Source organism: Lissotriton vulgaris, chromosome 10, assembly GCF_964263255.1.
Source record: "Lissotriton vulgaris chromosome 10, aLisVul1.2, whole genome shotgun sequence".
Lineage (NCBI taxonomy): Eukaryota > Metazoa > Chordata > Amphibia > Caudata > Salamandridae > Lissotriton > Lissotriton vulgaris.
Genome location: NC_141698.1, coordinates 395,623,570 through 395,643,427, shown reverse-complemented (window position 1 = coordinate 395,643,427; position 19,858 = coordinate 395,623,570). Strand labels below are relative to the sequence as shown.

Sequence of the window (19,858 nt, the reverse complement as noted above, 5' to 3'; positions counted from 1 at the left end):
GCATGTACCTGGGCTATAGAGCACAAACTGTTGGTGCATCTTTTAGCACCGGGTGGGGTTGATCTATGTCATTAAAATAAGCTAGATTAGCTTCTAAACGACATGCTTACCACTATGTTGTCAAATCTGTTCCTGGCAAGTTGAATGGACAAGCAGAGGGGTTATCCTTATTACCATTGAAAGGTTGACAAGGTGATGAGGATGTTGATGTTGAATGTGAGGTGGCAGTTGCATTTGAAAATTCTGTTGAAGGATTTTCAGTTCAAGGTTAAGCTGTGACTGAGGAGGAATGGATAAAATCAATGAAAAATGATACTGGCATGGTGGCAGTTGAAGGGTGGAGATATTGGATGGACCATGAAGGAAGTTAAAAGGGGACCTTTTTCAACTTTATCAGAGAAGGAATCATATGCTTTTCTTCTTGTTGACTATTTGTCAAAATAGCAGAAGTACAAATGGTAGGAAGTGTTACTACGTATGTGCAGATTAAGTTAATGAAGGATATCTTTGTGAGAGAAGGTATTCCTGGAAGAGCTGTAAACGTTAATGGGGTGCAATTTCTTTTGGGAAGGATGAAGGAATTCTTATTGGCATCAGGAATAAAACCAACTACAATACCATCCAGAGCAAATGGTCAGGTAGAAAGGTGTAACAGATTGTGAAAGCCACCATGGCGAGCAAGGCTAAGTCAAGTCTGGCTTACCTTCTGACCCGTGCCGCCCCATGGTTCTGAATCGTTTCCTAGACTTGATAGGTGCAGATCTGGCAATCATCTTCAATACTCTTATTTCAGGAGTTTCCCCACTCAGTGGTAAAGGGCCTCCATTCTTATGCTTTTAAAGAAACCAAATCTAAACACAGTTGACCCCAGCAATTACCGGCCCATTTTGTGCCTACCTCTGCCCGCCAACTCTCTGAAAAAGTGATGAATAGCCAGCTCACACAATATATTCAAGATAACCAATTGCTGGATGAGACACAATTTAATTTCTGTTCTGGACACAGTACCTAGACAGAACTGATTAACCCCACAGAAGAGATAAGAGTTGCACTCGACAGAGTTGGCGCTGCAGCACTTATTCTCCTTGACCTATCAGCAGCATTTGATATCGTTGACCATGGGATGTTGATCAACCGCACCATTGGGCATTAAGATTAGGGCTAAATCCCTGCTGGCATCTTTTCTTACTGATATATCACAATCACTAGTGCTGGGCCACTTTAAATCAGCTACTTTCTCTCTCCCCTGTGGGGTTCTGCAGGGCTCATCTATCTGCCCAACTCTGTTCAACATTTATGTTGCTGAGTTGGTTCTCCTAGTCCAATCCTTTGGCCTTGTGTTAACTTTCTATGCTGATGACTCCCCAAATTGTTCTGTACATTTTCAAATACGGTACTCCGGTCTCAGCCATTTTCCATGATGGTGTGCTGGCTATCAGCTCTTGGATGTCCGGACACTGCCTTAAACTCAACTCAAGTAAACCAGAGGTGAATCTGTTTGGTAACAATTGCCTCTCTGGTCATCTAGCTGGTGGCCGGAAGAACTGGGATCTCTCCCTATCCCAGCTACAAAAGCAAACAATCTCGGTGTGATAATAGATGAAAAGTTAAAGTTCAAACCTCAAGTTAACTCTTTGATCTCCTCCTGTTTTTACCTGCAAAGAATGATTAAAACAACTCTTCCCTTTTAAACCAGTGGAGGCGATAAAGTCAGTAACCACAGCACTGATCCTTTCTTAGCTGGATTACTGCAACTGACTTTATGATAATATGCAGGGAAAGAACCATAATAAGCTCCAGATGGTGCAGAAGGCGCCAGCCAGGATTCTCACGGAGACCCCTAAATTCAATTTGGTAACCAAAGAAGTTCGGCAGTTGCACTGGCTTCCTGTAAGAAGAAGCATCACATTTGAGGCTCTGTGCATAGCCTACAAGGCATTGTACAATATTAGCTCTGCGCTTTTGAAAGATTCCTTTCAGATATACACACCTGGTAGGCAGCTGTGACCACTAGGGGTGAACCTCATGACCACTCCTAGATTTTACAAACTGTAGGGGAGGCAGACATTTTGTTGTCAGACCTACTAATCTTTGGAACAGCCTGCAATCCCACATCAGAGCTCTGCCCACCCTCATCGCCTTCAGAAATGAGCTAAAAACGGATTTACAACGTTACGACGCGTACCATAACAACGCATGCTTTAACAACGCGTCCCTTACAACGCAAGTCGTTACCACTACTTGCGTTGGGGGCGCGGATTGAGAATAGTATAATTTACTATTCTAACACCAATCCCCGTGGACACTAGGAACAGTGTTGGAATAGTAAATATACTATTCTTAATCCTCTAGCGCCCTCCAGCGCAAGTTGTGGTTACGACTTGCGTTGTAACAGACACGTTGTGAAAGCCTTTCGAAGTAAAATCCGTGTTGTAAAGGATGTTCCCCGCTAAAAACGTGTCTCTTTATCAACTAGGCTCCTTCCTGCTCAGATGTCGACAGCACCAAGACACCTCAGGGTATACGTGCGCTTAAGAAATTGCTAAGATAACATTAAGGGAAGCAGTAGAGAGGATGATATTGGGGAGGACAATGCATTTCTGGATGTCTGTAATAAGGAGTTACTCAATTTTGCAGATGAATTGTCTGGACTAAGAAACAAGGAGCAAGTTAGCATGATGGTGAGAGATGATGGTGCAAGTGTATGTAGATTACAGTTCATTACAAGAATTATGTATTAAGCCAGGAAACTTTGTTTACTTAGTTGTAGGTTATACTTTAAGGTCTTATACAGTGTATCTAGGATTCTGTGGATTACTGAAATTTGGTATATAATTAGTTTTGCAGGATTTATTGGGTTAAGTATATGCTGGTATTCTGTTTGTTAGTAGGGGAGGGAACTGAAAGTAATTTGGTTGAAAGAAAGGAAATGTGTGGCAGCTTGATAAAACATGCAGGGTGTTGGTAGTTAGGAAATGGAATGCAGGAGTGTATGACGGAGTTTGAATGTGAAATGGTGATTGAGGTGAAGTTGGGGGTAACGTGGGGATGTTGGGAGTTAAAGAGCAGCCGGAGAAGATGCCAATTGTTCCTGATGTTCTATCCTGTTATTTTCAAAAAAATTATGACACTACTTACTGGAGTAGACCCTTACTTAATATTCACTATTTGTAGACCAACACTAAAACAAAGAAAATGGGGAAAGTAGTAGAACAAAGAATGGGCTTGTTCAATAGCAAAATCCCGTAGTGAAGAAAACATATTGACCAACAAATCCTAACTCTAAATTGAAGCAATTGAAGCTTTTCAAAATACTGTTCCGTTTACTACCTATGAAATAACTAGGATCTACACCAACACTGGTTAACGTTTTTTCATAATCCAGACATTGCAATTGAGAAGTGTTCCACATATTATTTTGAAATAAACTTTGAAGGCTATACCCACCCTTTTAGGTTAATATGGAACTGTGATAATTTCAAACACAGAGTACAGCAACACTCCATCAGCTACGCCTATTATATCCGGAAAACTACAGACTAAGATAACACTAACTGCTTACAAAGAATACAGTTAGGCATGTCAAGCTATTCCTGCTCCATTGGCCTTGATTTATAGATAAGTGGATCATACTGGTGAAAATACTTTGTATCAGTCAGAGGAAGTACTCATAATGACAACAACAATTCTGAAAGAGAATTGAGCATTCAGATTAAACAATGAGCATGAAGTCCATGGAAAAAACACTCCCAGCTAAAAGAAGCAGACTGAAGCAAATGAGAGGTCAAGCAATCTTTGATGTTGACTCTCTAATGACAAGATCATGGAAATCTCTGAACTAGTCCTCGGAAACAAACAAATATATCTAAAACACTCCTGTTCTGACAATAAATGCACATTCTGGAGAACACTGAGTTTGTCCTTTGGGAGCATTATACTAATAAAAATACTTTATAGCATAATGACATCAAATAACATAATAACACATAATGAAATACAAGATAATGTAACATAATATATGATAGGTAACATATTTTATGGAGCAGATCCACCTGAAAAATGTTTTGGAGAAGAGCTACTGCTTAAGTAGTTTAGCTCTGCCTAGAGCATACATTGTTGATTAATACTCACAGATATGCATATACTGTGTGTTAGTGTATGTATCTGTTCCACTTCCAAGCACACGAGTACTGTGAGGAACAGGGAGACACCATGACTGGAACTCCAAATATTAAGCAGTTTAGATAACAGTAACAGAGAAAAGAGGTGGTGCTAGGCTTTGATCCAGAATTTCCTCCAAAATTACCATTTATAGTCACAACAAATTAATAGTACATTTCATTCCATTATTATTGATTGCTCTCCTTTTGGTAGTATGACAAGCACATCCATTCCCTGTAGAAATGTTGATTTAGCGCAGGCGAATAAATGACAAAGTTGACATAGTTAATGAACAAAATACCCAACATCCTGACTGATACTTAATCAGGTTCTTGTTGTTTGTTTGTTTATCAGTCTCTAAGACCACTACATGTAAAAAGCTAGGGCAACAACATAAACGTCTAACACTCTTGAAATCATCATGACAACTGACTCAACTTTTTCTTTTTGAAAAAAATACAAATTCTCCTCATAAAATCCACTATTAGTCACAGCACACACATACATACAGTACACAGTATTGACATAAACTCCCAAACCCATTAGATCAATATTGGCCAAGCAAAATATTGACCACTGGACTGTTATGGCTTCCTCCTTCCATTAGGGGGGCTTTGGACCGGCGTCCTAGTGAAAATGAAGACAACAATATTAACATTCTTTTTTTTTTAAATTTTTTATTATTGAGATGGATCAGAAAAAAAACAGATACAAATGTACATATTACAGATATCAGCCGGTGCCACAGACATACCAAAATTTTAAGCAAAAGGGATTAAAACAATATTCACAGATAGAAGGGGTAATTCTTTCCCAGCCACTTTGCAAAACACAGTCCAGATGACTTAAACATAAATTGGCAGCATTGCATGACCTTGCATTAAAAATCATAATAAGTAGTATAGTGACACTCTTCGATCATCTTATTTTCCTCCAGTTGCTTAGCGGAGCCCATATCTTTTTACCAAATTCTTTCCTTCTCTTACCCTTAAATTTATATAAACATTCTTCGATATTATGGGTCCCTAGCAACCTAGTAAGCCACATCTGAAATGTGGGAGCTATCGGATCTTTCCAGGCCACAGCAATTAGAATTCTAAGAACAGCAACACATAGAAAAATAAAGGCTTCGGCTTCCTGTTCAACCTTAAGATTTTCATCCCTGCCAATCAGAACAACTGTTGGAGATAAAGAAATTTGACGCTCTAACAACCCCGATAAAAACTTCTCCATTTCTTTCAGGACGGGGTTGAGATTCTGGCATGAGTAGAACATATGGATTAGATCTGCAGGACCTTGATTACACCTTGGACAGCTACCTGTATCCCTTTTACCCCATTGAAACAGCTTAGCAGGGGTGTAGTAAAGATTAAAAATCATCTTATAGTGCTGTGCCTTCAGATTGGTCGCTCTTAATATTTTCCTATTTAATGCCAGAGCATAATCCACATCAATGTCGGGGTCTCCTAATCTTACAGCCCAGGCATTTTCTACTTGTCTGATATCCTCTTCCAATCCATGTAACAAATAATTATAACCTATTTTAATCTTTTTGCCCCCGCTCATTATATAGTGCACCAGTGGGTTTTGCTCCTGAATAAGCACTCTAGGTCTTAATGCCTTCACTGATTGTTCTATCTGTTTGTATAACAGCCAGTGATTCGAGGGGATACCGAATTTTTGTTGCAGGGCCTCAAACCCTAGGATATCGTCTTTATCCATGACGTCCCCTAGACATCTAATGCCCAACCTCTTCCAAAAGCTGCTATTCCTATTTTGTCCAAGATGTAGAAATGGTCTTGAATTCCAAAGATCGATTGTACCATTAATCTTAGGAATCTTAAGAAATTTCAACACCGCCTTCCATGTCCCCCATGCAGATAGCAACACTTTACTTCTACTCTTCTTAAAATGCAAGACATTAATTTCACGTGTTAGGATCCCCCTGGCCTTTTCACCCAGTACCAGCTCATAAATTGTGGGGATTCTATGGGTATCATGCAATGCTTCAGGAACATCATAATCCAATAGAAGGTTCATACGTAATATTAAGCAGACCCAATGGTATAACCGTAAATTAGGAGCAGATAACCCACCTCCCTCCAACGGTGCAGAAAGTCGGGCTAACTATTTTCTAACTTTGCCATATTGCCATAGGAATTGTGAAAACACTGCCTCCATCTTTTTCATCAAACCTTCATCAATTAAGAGCGGGATGGCACGGAATAAATACAATAGCTTGGGGAACATTGACATTTTCAACAAATTGACCCTCCCAATCAGAGACAAATGTAGTACATCAATCCTTCTTAATTCTTTATCGATTGTAGCTAATAAAGGCCCATAGTTTTCTTGATTGATTTTTCCTACATTTGCATTCATTTTAATTCCTAAATAGACCGCGGAGTCCACATACCTTTGATCCCTTTTCTGAATGTTAGTAGAACAGATTATTATAGTTTTTTCAGTATTGAGTTTGTACCCTGAACAGTTCCCAAACTCCTGAGCCAATCTGCTTAATTCCTGCATTGCCACTTGCGGGTTAGTAGTAACAATTGCCAAGTCATCCGCATAGGCCAATAACTTGGTGGTGTGACCATGAGATACAACCGGGGGTATTTTTTCAGAGGCAAGAATCTTCCTGATTAGCGGGTCAATGTACAATGAAAAAGTATGGGTGAGCATGGACACCCCAGACGGGTGCCTCTTCTAATCACTACCTCATCTGATTGAAAACCCATTGTAGTGATTCTTGCAACTGGATCCATGTACATTGCTTTGATGGCTTTCCTGCATTTTTCTCCAAAGCCTCTTCTAACCAATACCTCCCACATGTAGTCCCAGACCACACGGTCAAAAGCCTTCTTGGCATCTAAAAGTATCATAGCCATATCTCCACCCGTAGCATTAACTGCATCGAATAGTGAAATTGCCCTTGCTGTATGTTCCGTGGTACCTCTCCCTGGGACGAAACCATGCTGCCATGGTGAGACGAGTTGGCTAATGATCCTTCCTAATCTGTTTGCCCAGACTTTAGAGTACAGTTTAGCATCAGTGTTTATTAATGATATCGGACGGTACGATCCTGGGTTCTCTTCTGGTTTGCCCTTTTTATGAAATATGACGATATTGGTCTGTTTCCAAGTATCTGGGATAATACCTGACCATATTATTCCATTAAAGAGATCTTCAAACATGGGAAGAATTTCATCTTCCAACACCCTATATACCTCTAATGGTAGACCGTCTGGACCCGCCGCTTTACCTGCTGCCAGTTCATTCAGAGCGGCCTTTATCTCCTCGGCGGTTATATCCAGTTCTAGCCTAGCCCTATCATCCTCTTTCAGCGTTGGGGTTGACGGAGACTGATCTTGTATATATGGTGCTACCCCTGGCTCTTGATCATATAATTTTTGATAAAAGTCTTGGAAAACATCCATTATAGATTTTGGGTCTGTATATTCACTCCCATTGTATTTAATCTTTCTAATTCTATTACGGTTCGATTCTTGCCTGATGCGGAGCGCTAGAGCTCTACCAGCTTGTTCTCCAGTCTCATATCTCTTTGCTCTTTGTGTTTGATATTCAGCTATCTCCTTCTGTGTGATTATTTTTAAAATTTCACCCTTAACCCGAGCCATATTGCTAACCGTCTCCCCACTATCCTTACCTAAGGCTATTTCCTCAATATGACACCTCTCTGTTTCTGCTAGATCTGAGATGAGTTTCTCCGTCTTGCTTTTATCCTCTTTTCTTAACTTTACTGCATAACTGATCATCTCCCCCCTTAATGCAGCTTTAAAGGATTCCCAAACTCCATTTCTGGAGGCACTGTATCTGTTACGGTCGAAAAACTCTTTTGCCCTATTTTTAATGTGTGTTACGAACCTTTCATCATTTAATATTTTCCTTTCAAAGGTCCATTTAGATGTTTTCCTCTGTACCTTAGGGACTTTATACGCCAAAATTAGGGGGTTGTGGTCAGATATTATTCTTGGTAATTTAGTGATATTAACCTTGCCGATTTCCCCCTCCGTAACAAAGAAGTAATCTAACTTAGAATATTTCTGTGCCGGATGGGAAAAATATGTATAGCCACGGTCACCTGGAACTTTTTCCCCCCATACCTCTACCAAACCATGAGACTGAATCAGGGCGTTTACAGCCCTATTGACTTTTCGTTTCCGACATGTATAATTACTCCCCCATTGCCAATCTGCGGATATATTCATATCGCCGCATACTATCACCGGGTTAGCCCAGTTCGCCAACTCTTCCTCTAACTTGTCATATACCATTGGGTCATCCTCATTAGGACCGTATATTGTACACAGCGTGAAGCCAAGATTCATTTCAACTAATACCCATTGGCCAGAGCCATCAGTTTTACTACGCTTCACCCCACACACGTTATTTTTAGCTAAAATAGCCACCCCTCTAAACATTGATGATTGCGATGAACATCCAATCAAGGTATACCCAGATATCTCCAACAACTTTCTTTTATTCCAGGGAATATGGGTTTCCTGGATGCAAACTATATCTATATTATTAGATCTTACCAAATAACTCAATCTCTGCCGTTTCCTCCAATCATTTAACCCCCCTGCATTAATAGTACATATCCTAATATCTGACATTGTTACAATATTTGGAATTCCTAAATTGACATTTCACCACGTGTCTGATATCCATCATAAACCATATCCTTTCCATCTCGTGCTTTTCCAAAGTTTTCTTCCCTTCCCTCTCCTCCCCCACCCCTCCCTCTGCACTCCCACCCTCCCCTTACCCAGCTCCAGCCTGGAGCTAGACTTCAACCCCCCTTGCCCAGAGGCGCTCAGACCGATGGTCTGTGCACGTGATGGTTTACAGCTCGGATCGAGGAGGAAAAACCTGTGACCATTTTCCCCACCTTTTGTTTCTTAATTACATTCATTTTATTAAGATTTTGATTTCTTTTTTTTTTTTTTGTTTTGTGACCCCCTACCTTATAGTTTCACTTCAAACACCAATTGCCATAATAACCAATAACAATCTCACCGATGTATGGAACCCATGTTTTAAGCATACTTTTGGCCATTTGACCATTTTACAAAGTTCCTAAGGTACTATGACATGAGAAATTCTTTTGCCTTGATCTCAGAGGAAAAATAGAATGTTTTTCCATCTTTGATTATTTTCAACTGAGCTGGGTTAATCAAATATGCCTGCATGCCCTTGTCCTGAAACGGTTTAATCATCTGCCGCAGTCTCCACCGTCTATCAACCGTAATATGGCAAAAGTCAGGGCGGACAAAAAACGTGTACCCATCAACTGCCTTTTGTTTATCCGGTCTCGCCCGCTCGGAGATTGCTTGCCTCAGATTGAAGTTACCCAAAAAAATTAAGATCGCTCTAGGCTTGTCATTCTGTTTTATGTTTTTATGGATATTGGCAGGGGTACGATGAGCTCTCTGAACCTCCCTGTCAAAATCCCAGTCTTTTAAATCCAAAAAGGCATGTTCAAAAAGTTTTACGACAAATGCTTTCACATCTGACCCCTCAGACCCTTCAGGGATTCCCAGAATACGTAGGTTGTTTTGCCGCGATCTGTTTTCCAACGACTCAAGCTTCCATTGCATATCAGTTAGCTGCTTTGCATGCATGTCAACCTTATCAGAAGCTGCCGCTGAATCAGCTTCAGTAGAGACGATTCTATCTTCCAGATTGGTAACCCGTTCTCCCAAGTTCACACAAACCTTTGTCAGTTTCCTTACTGCCCCTTGTATTTTTCTAACTGCTGCCTGGGACTTGCGACTCCCCTGTCTTGCTTCCTCTCGGTGGGCTAAAATCTCCTGATGAATGACCTCCAGAAGGGACATTTGAGCGGATTCCCCACCTGAACCTTCTGTGGCAGTACTAAACAGCGGTTGCTCCTTCTTCTGGCTATGCTTTCTTGATCTCAATAAAGTTTTTACCGCTGTATTCGGAGGGCTGCCTCCATCTTGTTCCACATCACTGCCAGAGTCTAATTCACTGCCTTCTTGTTCCAAACTGTCCTCTTCATCATCTGACCATTCTCCGCCCTCTGATACAGAGAAGAATGCTTCACTCGGGGCTTCTTTTTTACCTCCATGACTCCCCGGTATCATCCTCCAGGATCTCTTCTGGTACATGGGGTGTTGCTGAGACATTGTCCAAGCGATCGTTTCCAGGAGCCTCCCCCTGCTGCTCTTCCCCCTCTATAATTCCAGCGGTGTTAGGTTGTTCAGATAAACCCCCTTCTGTGTCGCCAGGAGACCCTACATCAAGCCTTTGTACAGTCTGCGACTGGGTCTGAGTTGAGTCAGCCTTCACATCCTTGGAGTCTTTATTTTTACTCACTCTCTGAAATATATCTGAGATTGGTGTTGTACCCTGGGAATCTGAGTTTGATTTACATGCCCCTTGCTGAAGTATTGATTTTTTTAGAGATGGGGAGCCTTGTTTCTTCTTTTTGTTGCCCTCAAGGTCTATTAGTGATTCTGCTAATTCGGCTGCAGCCTTCCTTCTGGCTGCCGCTTTGGCGCTGGCGTTCATTTTTGGAGCCATAATTTCCCTCCTCCTTTCTTTCAAACCAAACTGCTCCTTACCGCCTAAGATACAACCGCTGTTAGTATCTTCCTCCACTCTCAAGCCCAGGGGACCCTCCAGGGTGTATTGTTTCTCCTCCACTTCACTTTGTGCCGGGCTCGCCTGACAGCTCACTTGTGTATCGGCTTGACGTTGCTCCGCTACGCGGGTTTTCCTGCTCCGCTGCCGGCTCCGTTTGAACTGAATGCTCCGCACCGCCCGTCTGCTGAAGGCGGATTCCACGAACTCAGCTGCCTCCGCCTCCGTCAGGAGTCCTGCTGCCGGCCCGCCTCTCAATCTCCCCGTTACCTGCAGTGCGTCTAGCAGAAGCCGCTTCAGCGGCTGACAGCACGTCAATTTCATACGGCGTTTCTTTTCCTCGTTTCAGCCTCAGCACACGTCTTTTCCTCGGCGTACTCAGCGTACTCAGAGGGTCATATTCTCGTACTCACACCAATTTTGTCGGTATCATGCTTTTTACAAACCGATCGGTAAAGCAGTTACGGGGTCTATCAGCTGCTCATGGCACACCTCCTCGATCGAGCTGCTCCGGCCGTCTACACAGCCGCCATCTTGCCTCCCCTCTAGATTTTTTCTTTCCGACAACAATATTAACATTCAATGCACCCATTTTAGTATTACAGCTTCATGCCATGTGACATGCACCCAAAATGAGGTCTGTACTTCTATTCCATTGTTGCACATCTAAAAGAGCTCCACACTCCACTTCATTTACGCACTATAGGACCTGGATAGGTTCACAACCCTCCAATCTTTTTTTGAGTTAATCTTGGGAATGTCTGGTGGGCTAAAACAGACATTTGTGTTTTGCCAATTAATCTTAGCGACACTTTAATCTTCACGTCATGTGCTCTTATGGACATTCATACTTAATCTACATGCATGCAACCCATTACTAGACAATTGCCATGTTTAGGTACATAAAGTTCTATATTGACCTCAATTAAACCAGAGTTTGAAATCATTGACATAATCATTCAAAAAAACTTTATTTCGGTTTGGTTAAACCATAAAATCACATGTAATTTACACATCAGTTTCAAAATATTGTAATAGGAGCAAAAATATACACTCATCTCGTTATCAATGGAATTCATAATTTTTCAAATTCATCGTCATGGGAAAAGATTTGTAAAAGTAGGTAGTATATACAAATTTGAATTAAATATAAAATGTAAAATTTAAAAATCATTAAAATTCCCCTTAGTCTACTTATCTCATAAACATGTTGCAACCCAACACTGCTAGAAATAACAGAGGTCTGCAACTTGAGCTAAACTAAATAATGCTAAAGCTCTATACTTTAGGGAGCAGCTTCCTACGAGTATTCCACATTGAAAACAAAAACTTGGCTACAGCAGTCACAATAACTGGGTCAGTGTCTGACCTTAAGATCCTATAGAAGACACGATAATTCCTAATGCCCATATTGTTACTCAATTGGATAATCCAATTCTTCCTGATTACCTTGTACACCCCACAAAAGAGGATAACATGAGTAGCAGTTTCCTCTTCCTTTAGGCAACAAGGGCAAGGGAGAGTAGGACCTCTCGCCCACTTATCTGTGATTGCATTGAGCGGTAAAGTTCCATACCTAAATTGGAGGTACAATCTCTTAGCCAATGAAGGTTAAATAAGATCTATCACCTCTTCATACCTAAACAATGACTTAATATCCAAAAAGGCATACGATAGGCTTGAGGTATTTAGGGATTGGGGCAATTTCATTAAATTATGCTCCTTTATCATATTCGCCAAGGTTTTCTTAGAGATAGCTTGACAAGATTCCTCCGGGTTGGACCCAAGGCTATCCAATCCCTTCTGGCTAAAGGAGTGTCTTATGTAGGATAGCCAGGGAATTCTCCATGCCCCCAGGGTTGCCATAACCACCTTTAGTTCATCACAGTAGTTAGTCAGCTCTGGGGTGCTCCATAGCCTCCGCCAGTAAAGTAATGGGCGGGAGGCAATTGCATCCGCAATTTGCCGAATATTTTATGTCCAGTCTTAAAGGCACTAAAGTGTATTTCTAGGAAGGCTCAAGATTTGCCTGATAAAGTTATTTTCAGTAATTGTTAAATCATTCGATGCGGTGTGCCCCCATAGTTCTGCCCCGTATAATGATGCTGACCTTGCTTGAACTTTGTAAATTTCTAGAGGAGGGTTTATCATTTTTAAAACACAATTTTTTTGAACCTTTAAAATACCCCCCACGGCCGGTGTTAATTTTAGATTAGCTCTGGCCTGCTGGGGATCCCACCCCATTTTGTCATTCAAAGATAAACCCATATAATCAAAGATGGGTACCCTTTCAAGGGGTCTACCCTCCATCATCAGAATAGGGCAATTAATGGTGCTGGCATTAAAGACCATATACTTAGTCTTATTGATGTTAATAACTAGGTTCCTTTTCTTACAGAACTGGACAAACTGGTTTAACACCCGCTGCATACCCATAGCTGACTTTGAGAGCAACAGGGTGTTGTCCGCAAACATAAGAGCGGGAAATCTTTGGGAGCCTAGTTTCGGAGGGTCTATATCCTTAATGGCAAGGATATCTTCTATCAAGCCATTAAGGAAGAGGGAAAAGAGGGTCGGGCGAGTACACAACCCTGCCTTACCCCCTTTACAACCAGGAACGGAGCCGTCAGCTGGCCATTCTTGCCATATAGGACTCTTGCGAAAGTCCCATCATGGAGTCTTTTTAGCTGATAGCATAAGTAAGGCGGAACCCCCATATCCAGCAATATACTATAAGTTTGCTACAGCGCGTCCAGCCTTTTGGAACTCTCTCCCAATTTCTCTCAGATCCTGCACTCAGTACCCCCTCTTTCGTAGAGACCTCAAGACCTTCCTCTTCACCCAAGCCTTCCCATCTTGAATTCTTGACTTTCCCCCTCTCCTACTCGCCGAGTAGCAGTTGCCAGGTTAGCGCCAAGAAACCGCCAGGTGTACGAGCGCTATATAAATCCCTTCAAATTCAAATTCATACTCCATAGTTGGTACCGGTCCACCATATCAAATACTGATTTCAGGTCTACGAAAGTTAGATACAGACTACCCCCTTCCAGGACAAGTTGCTTCCAGTGCAATGTCTGGAGCCTAAATAGTTGATCTATTGTCGATGTTCTAGTTCAAAATCCCGCTTGAAGCGTAGTCAAAATGTTATTGTCGCCAATCCAGTCCTGCAGACGTTGAAGTTGAACCCTTGCATAGATTTTTTGTGATACATCAATAAGGCTAATAGGCCTATAGTTAGCAGGTTCCAGCGGGGATCCCTTTTTAATGATAGGGATAATCTCCGCTCCCATCCACATACAGGTTAAAAATAGTCCCTGAAAGATTGCATTAAATAATTATGAAAGACAGGGTATCCATACCACCTGTTCTTCTCTGAAAAGGTCACCAGGTATCTTATCTAGGCCGGGTGCTTTATTCATCTCAAGCTTGATTAAAGCAGTCTTGACCTCAGCTGTTGTACATGGTGGTATACACCACGAGGGGTCTGGAGTTAAAAGGCTTAGCGGGGGTTCACTTGCCTCAGATGTTAGGTTTGAGTACAAGTCTTTAAAATACAGGCGCCATACTTCCTCTGAAATGTTTAAATCAATAGTAGACTTGCCCTCTGGTTTCCCCATGTGAACTAGGTTCCAGAAGGTCCACGAGTCTTTCGCTACAAGGGCAGACTTAATTGCCTGCCAACGTTCTACTTTCCACTCCGATTTTGAGTTAAAAATGATTCGTTTATAGGCATGCCTAGCCTCTACAATGCATATCCTGTTTCCTTGTTTAAGAGCCACAAGCAATTCACACTTCGCTTTCCAACATCCCCTGTTATACCAAGGGCTCCTATCGCACAAACATTTGTGCTTAGGAGGCTTTGTGGCATAAAAAAAGCCTGGAGTGAAGTAACTAGTTCCTGATGGAGTTAACCCAAGTCGCCGCCTGCAGAAGAATTCCCTTGAACTTTGCTAGCTTTTTCGAGAAAAGGGATTATTATTTCATATAATTTTGCCATATTATCCCCAGATTGTTTGATGGTGGCCCAGCATATGCGTCTACCTCCATCTACAATTCTTATTTCCCTACTCGGAAAACTGTCCATACCCTGCTCTACTTCTAGCATGCAGAGATCCATCAGAACAACTAATGGATTGTGGTCACCTTCTGTATGCTCAATAACACAGAAGTCTAAGATTTTTTGCCACAGTGCAATACTGACTAAGATATAGTCAATAACTGATGCGTGACCTAGGCCTCTATAAGTTGTTTGACCTCGGTTATCACCCTGAAGCCTCCCATTACATGCCCTTAAAGAGAACAGGTGAGTAAGGGAAATCATTTGTAATACCAATGGGGACCAGCCCTTAACTGGATACATATTTGGGGCTAGGACAGACCAGGTTTCGTCTTCTTCAGTAGTGATCGATGGCACGCCATTAAGTGGCTCATAATGGCAATTAAAATCTCCACCGATCATGAATACAACGTCACCCGGGAGAGAATTGAAAAGGGTTGTCAGAGAATCCAGGGTTTGGGAGGTACCAGCATACCGGGTTCACCGAGAATAGATGTTGATAAGAGCTAATTTTTGAAAATTATTATGGGCCAACAAGATACATGTTATATCGGGGGAATTAGTAGCAACTCTTTTTGCCGTCAATCCTAGGTGTATTCCTACCCAAATACACAGCCCCCCGATGGTCTACCTTTTGGGCCCTTAGTCGCTGGCTCATGGAAGGTTAGATACCCCGTTCTATGGATAGAAGTGACAGCCCAGGTCTCCTGGAATAAACAAATCCAGTGGAGATCAACAAAGGCCCCCCACTCTGGTGAATCTAATTTTGCTGGTAAACCAGAAATATTCCAGGACAACACTTTGAGTCCTCCTAATACCCCCACCGGACCAATCCCCTTGGTTGCGTGGATGCCCTGTCTCTCTGGTCTACCCTTTGGGTTATTTAACGTGCATGTAGCAGGTGATAGTTAAGGGCTAGCTCCAGTAGCAGTGGATACTAGGGTTCTATCCACCGAAGTCACTTGGCCATCATAATCAACATCTACGTCGCTCACACCCTTCTCACCATCCTCCTTAGAGATTGGAAAATGTTTGGAACCAACAATCCTGCCTTTATTTCTAGTCCTTGCAGTTTCCAGAATAGGGTGTACAGGTTTCGATTGAAATGGTGGTGGTCAGTCCACCTGGTCTAGTACACTAAACCTATTACTTACGGGGAACCCCAGCTCATACTCATTATTCCACATCCTCCCAAATTCTTCTGCTTTATTCCTATTTCCAAACTGAATTTGCCAATTGCTAAAATTATCTGGACAGAGTGGAATAGGGTAAGGAGTTGGGCGAGGGTAGAAGTAGCTTAACCCCAATGATAGAATTGTCGTATCTGCACTCCTGAACAAACCCCTGCAAACATAATCAACAGTCCTATGGTCATTAAAATTAATCACAATACAATCCCCATCCACATCTTTAGGTCTGCATCCCACCCAACTAACTCTTCTAGCAAACAGAATCTGACTGCATTCATTTCTTGGTAGAGGCCTATTTAAATTTAACCAATGGATTGCTTTGTTTTTTAGTTCCATATAAGTTTCAGTTCTGTTTGTACCCAATTTGGGGACCTCAGCTAGTACAATATCGTAAGGTGTGCTTTCAGGCGGTAGATCTAACCGTGGCAAATCTGTATTACAATTGCCTTCCTTTGGTTGGCTTGAGCAGATTCTACCTGGAGTTTTTGATTTTACCACTCCTGGATGTTGCAATTCATAAACACTGTTATTGTTATTTTTGCGGGATCCTTCCAATCTCGATGGCTGTTTTGGGTTTACCACAGGGATTGAGGGACAGATTGTTGGATGCGTAAGGCTAGTGGTAACTACTGCAGTTGTTATTGGGGTTGTACCGTTTTAGTCACCGCATTTTCCATGTTACCCATGTTCTTTTTTGCCAGCTCCTCTATATATTGCAAGCCTTTGTTCGATCAGGGACAGTCTTCCCACTAGGGGTTGAATAGTGGAAACTATAAGCAAACTCAGTTGTTCCAGGAGCATTTCTTCGTTGAGGGGAATTATGGGTGAAGTTCTGGCAACTACACAAGGATCACTTGGAGGGTGTTGGTTATTTTCTATTGGCTCTGGAGTGGAAGACCTTCGAGAAATGTTGGGTTTAGACTGCTTCGGTCTTCTGACCCGTTGTGGGGCCCCTGTCCGCTTCCTTTTTGGAATGGCTCCTTATTTGTGGGCAATAGACCCAGAGATGGTATTGAATCCTCCCCAAAGTTACTGCCTTGTCAAGTTCCACAGTATTCGTTAAACAATCTTTCCCCCCTTCCGTGTTTGTCAGGTTCCCAATCAGCGTTTTTACCGCTCCTGGCTGACCTGGGTTATCCAAAATTTGTGGAACAGGATCCGGAGAACGAGCTTGAGCCAGAGGACCCAGCGAAGATCTCTTAAAGAGAGCCAGATCCAGAGAGAGACAGCGTTCTGTGATAGCTATTTATTTTTCCATGGACCGAAGATGCCCGCAGGATAAATTGGTCCAAAGTCCCGGCTACATGCCCACTCGATGTTGGTTTCATTCCTCTGCGGCTCGCCATTACCCTGAATGGTGTAATAATAGTTCTTCAAAAACTTACGCCTCCCATAGTAGGCCTTAGAGGGTAGGCCCGGTCCGGTCTCCCCCGGGCTACAACGGGCTTGAACGGGCCCGCCCTAGGCCCGGGCTTTGCCCGGCGCGCACCCGCGTGTGTCCCGCGTGGCGGGAGCTGTAAGGTGAATTTATGCGTCAGCAGGCGCAGGTGAGTGAGGGCGGGTGCTGCGACTGCCTCCTGGGACTACGAGTCCCTTTCTCGTGCTCCACTTCCCAGCAAGGACAAAACCACTCTGTAGGCTGACGCTGCGGCTCCCCTTGACATACATCATACATTTCTAATTTCTAGTTTCTCAGTAATAATGTTGCAAAACATCCCAGGAGAATATCTCACCCCACCCGCATTATGGGGTGGTAGGTTTTAATTGGAGCACAAATGTTGTTTATGTTGTCAGTGGACACCGGACCCCGCTTCTTAATTGGTATGCTGAAATCATGTTGAAATGGTTGATGTCGCTCAGTGGTCCACTGAGCGGGAAGCTCTCCTGTTCTCACAGTTTGAAAAGGAATGCATCGCTGCTCACAATCCCTTTCAGATATCTGCGTTTGTTTGTCCTGTTTGCTTAATTAAACTGCTGCAATTACTGCTACAGCCAACTGAATGTTAATTTGACAAGTGCTGCTTGACAACAGTTACATTTTCAAATATTAATCAATTCACAACTTGAACCGTTTTGATACTGATACAGGTTCAAAAAAGCAATTTAATAATTGTACATCAGCGCTAAGGAATTTTATCTGCAATGTAAACCTATAATTTACGCATCCGAGCCTCTGAGACAATAAGCAACTTGAAGTATGTTGAGATTGCTGAAATTGCTGTTTTATGTCCCTGCATCAAGCACTGGCATATGATTCTCCTGACTATAACTTCTCCACTTCAATAGAAATGTGTTCGAATTTGAACTTTTGCTTCTTGATGCAAAGCAATTAACGAAATGTGTTTTGTGCTAAACTTCATTTAACAAGCCAGTAAAGTTTTAATGTGCAACATCTGTCTAACCCTGGGGCACCCTAGCATGAACCTAACTGACAAACACATTGGCGCCTACAGCACAGGTAGTGTTTTTTCCGCCACAGTCAGACTAAAGTGCCAGTTTTGTTTTCTAGGGTGGTTATGCTGCCTACCGGTATGCCCAGCCTGCCACAGCCGCAACAGCTGCCTACAGTGACAGGTAAGTTCTACGTCAGATTGATTACTTTACAACAGTAATGAGGGCAGAGTTGGAGCAAAGTCACCTGAAAACAGATCCAATCTGCTTTATGGAAGTAATATTTTAGAATGTGTAGTTGTAGACACCTAGAGAATCCTAATGAGAAAGATTCAGCGGGTGGTGATGTGGGCACCATGGCCGAGGGTCCACTCTATCAGCCAGACACACATTACTGCAGTCAAATGATGGACACTTGTCACTAGACTTCATCTTTTTAGTTTGGGAAACTGTCACTCTAACTAAGACGGTCAGTACATGGGTCTCTTTATACATTTCCCTAAAGTACATAATATAAGACCACATTACTTCGTAGCTAAGCAGAGCTCGTGAGCAAACAACATTCAATTAATCAATTCTCAGATATCAAAAGTACCGTAACATGCTTTCTTCCATATGAGAAGTTGATTTTGAGCCCTCCACATAGGTAACCCTCTTACACAGCATAGACATCCAGCGTTTGTGCCATTTAGCTTACTAGTGACCCATGCCACAATCAATTTCTGCAGCATCGTCATAACCAAGTTTCAGCGGTCGTGACCTCTTAATAATTACGCTGCTTGATAGGATTTATATGAGACATGTGGGCAGTGTCGGGATCTTCTCCTGTAATGCCTGGGCACATAAATAGAGACCATCATTTTCCGAGCTGATAACACAGCACCTGTCATAAGGCCACACAGTCCTGCCCTTAAGCTAAGCTTTTATCTGCATGTGATAACTATAGAGAGGGTAATGAATTTAAATCTAGTCCAGTTAAGTAAGGTTTTGTCAAAATAAATATTGAAATAACGATAAGAGGTCATGGTTCTACTGTGTTCATCCAGATGTTTTTTACTTACCTAATATAAATCTTTTCCATGGACGAAGCTATAATGACATGGAAAATACATTTCTCGCTGTATGGTAGTAAGGCATGACTAGGAGAGATATTAGAATTAAGTAATGGATCAATATTTTTACTATGCAATAGGTGGAAATTGTTGATATGCTACATGCAGATTTTGACCCATGCTTTTTGTACAGTACGGCAGTCCTAATCAACTTTGGTCTATAAAATAATTCCAATTTTCAGGGAGCTAATCATACAAAAACATTTGTTTTATGTAGATTCTAACTGGATCCAGCTGGAAAGCCTTACATTTTGTTAATGTTTATGTATTATAATTTGAAACTCACCCACTTTGCATGCCCATATAAGACCAGA

At 42.1% G+C, this 19,858-nt stretch overlaps 1 protein-coding gene across 30 annotated transcripts in view; it reads left to right on the top strand.

Annotated features, from left to right (window-relative positions):
* The window catches only part of RBFOX1 (RNA binding fox-1 homolog 1), an 845,440-nt gene that overhangs the window by 701,107 nt on the left and 124,475 nt on the right, over nucleotides 1-19,858 (top strand). For all 30 annotated transcript variants that reach the window (XR_015300686.1, XR_015300685.1, XM_086941201.1 and 27 more), the window contains one exon: nucleotides 18,551-18,615. Coding sequence is in view for 28 of the 30 variants with exons in the window: in XM_086941201.1 (XP_086797327.1) it covers nucleotides 18,551-18,615 (65 nt within the window). In the remaining 2 variants the exon portion in view is untranslated. The remainder of the gene's footprint in view (nucleotides 1-18,550; nucleotides 18,616-19,858) is intronic.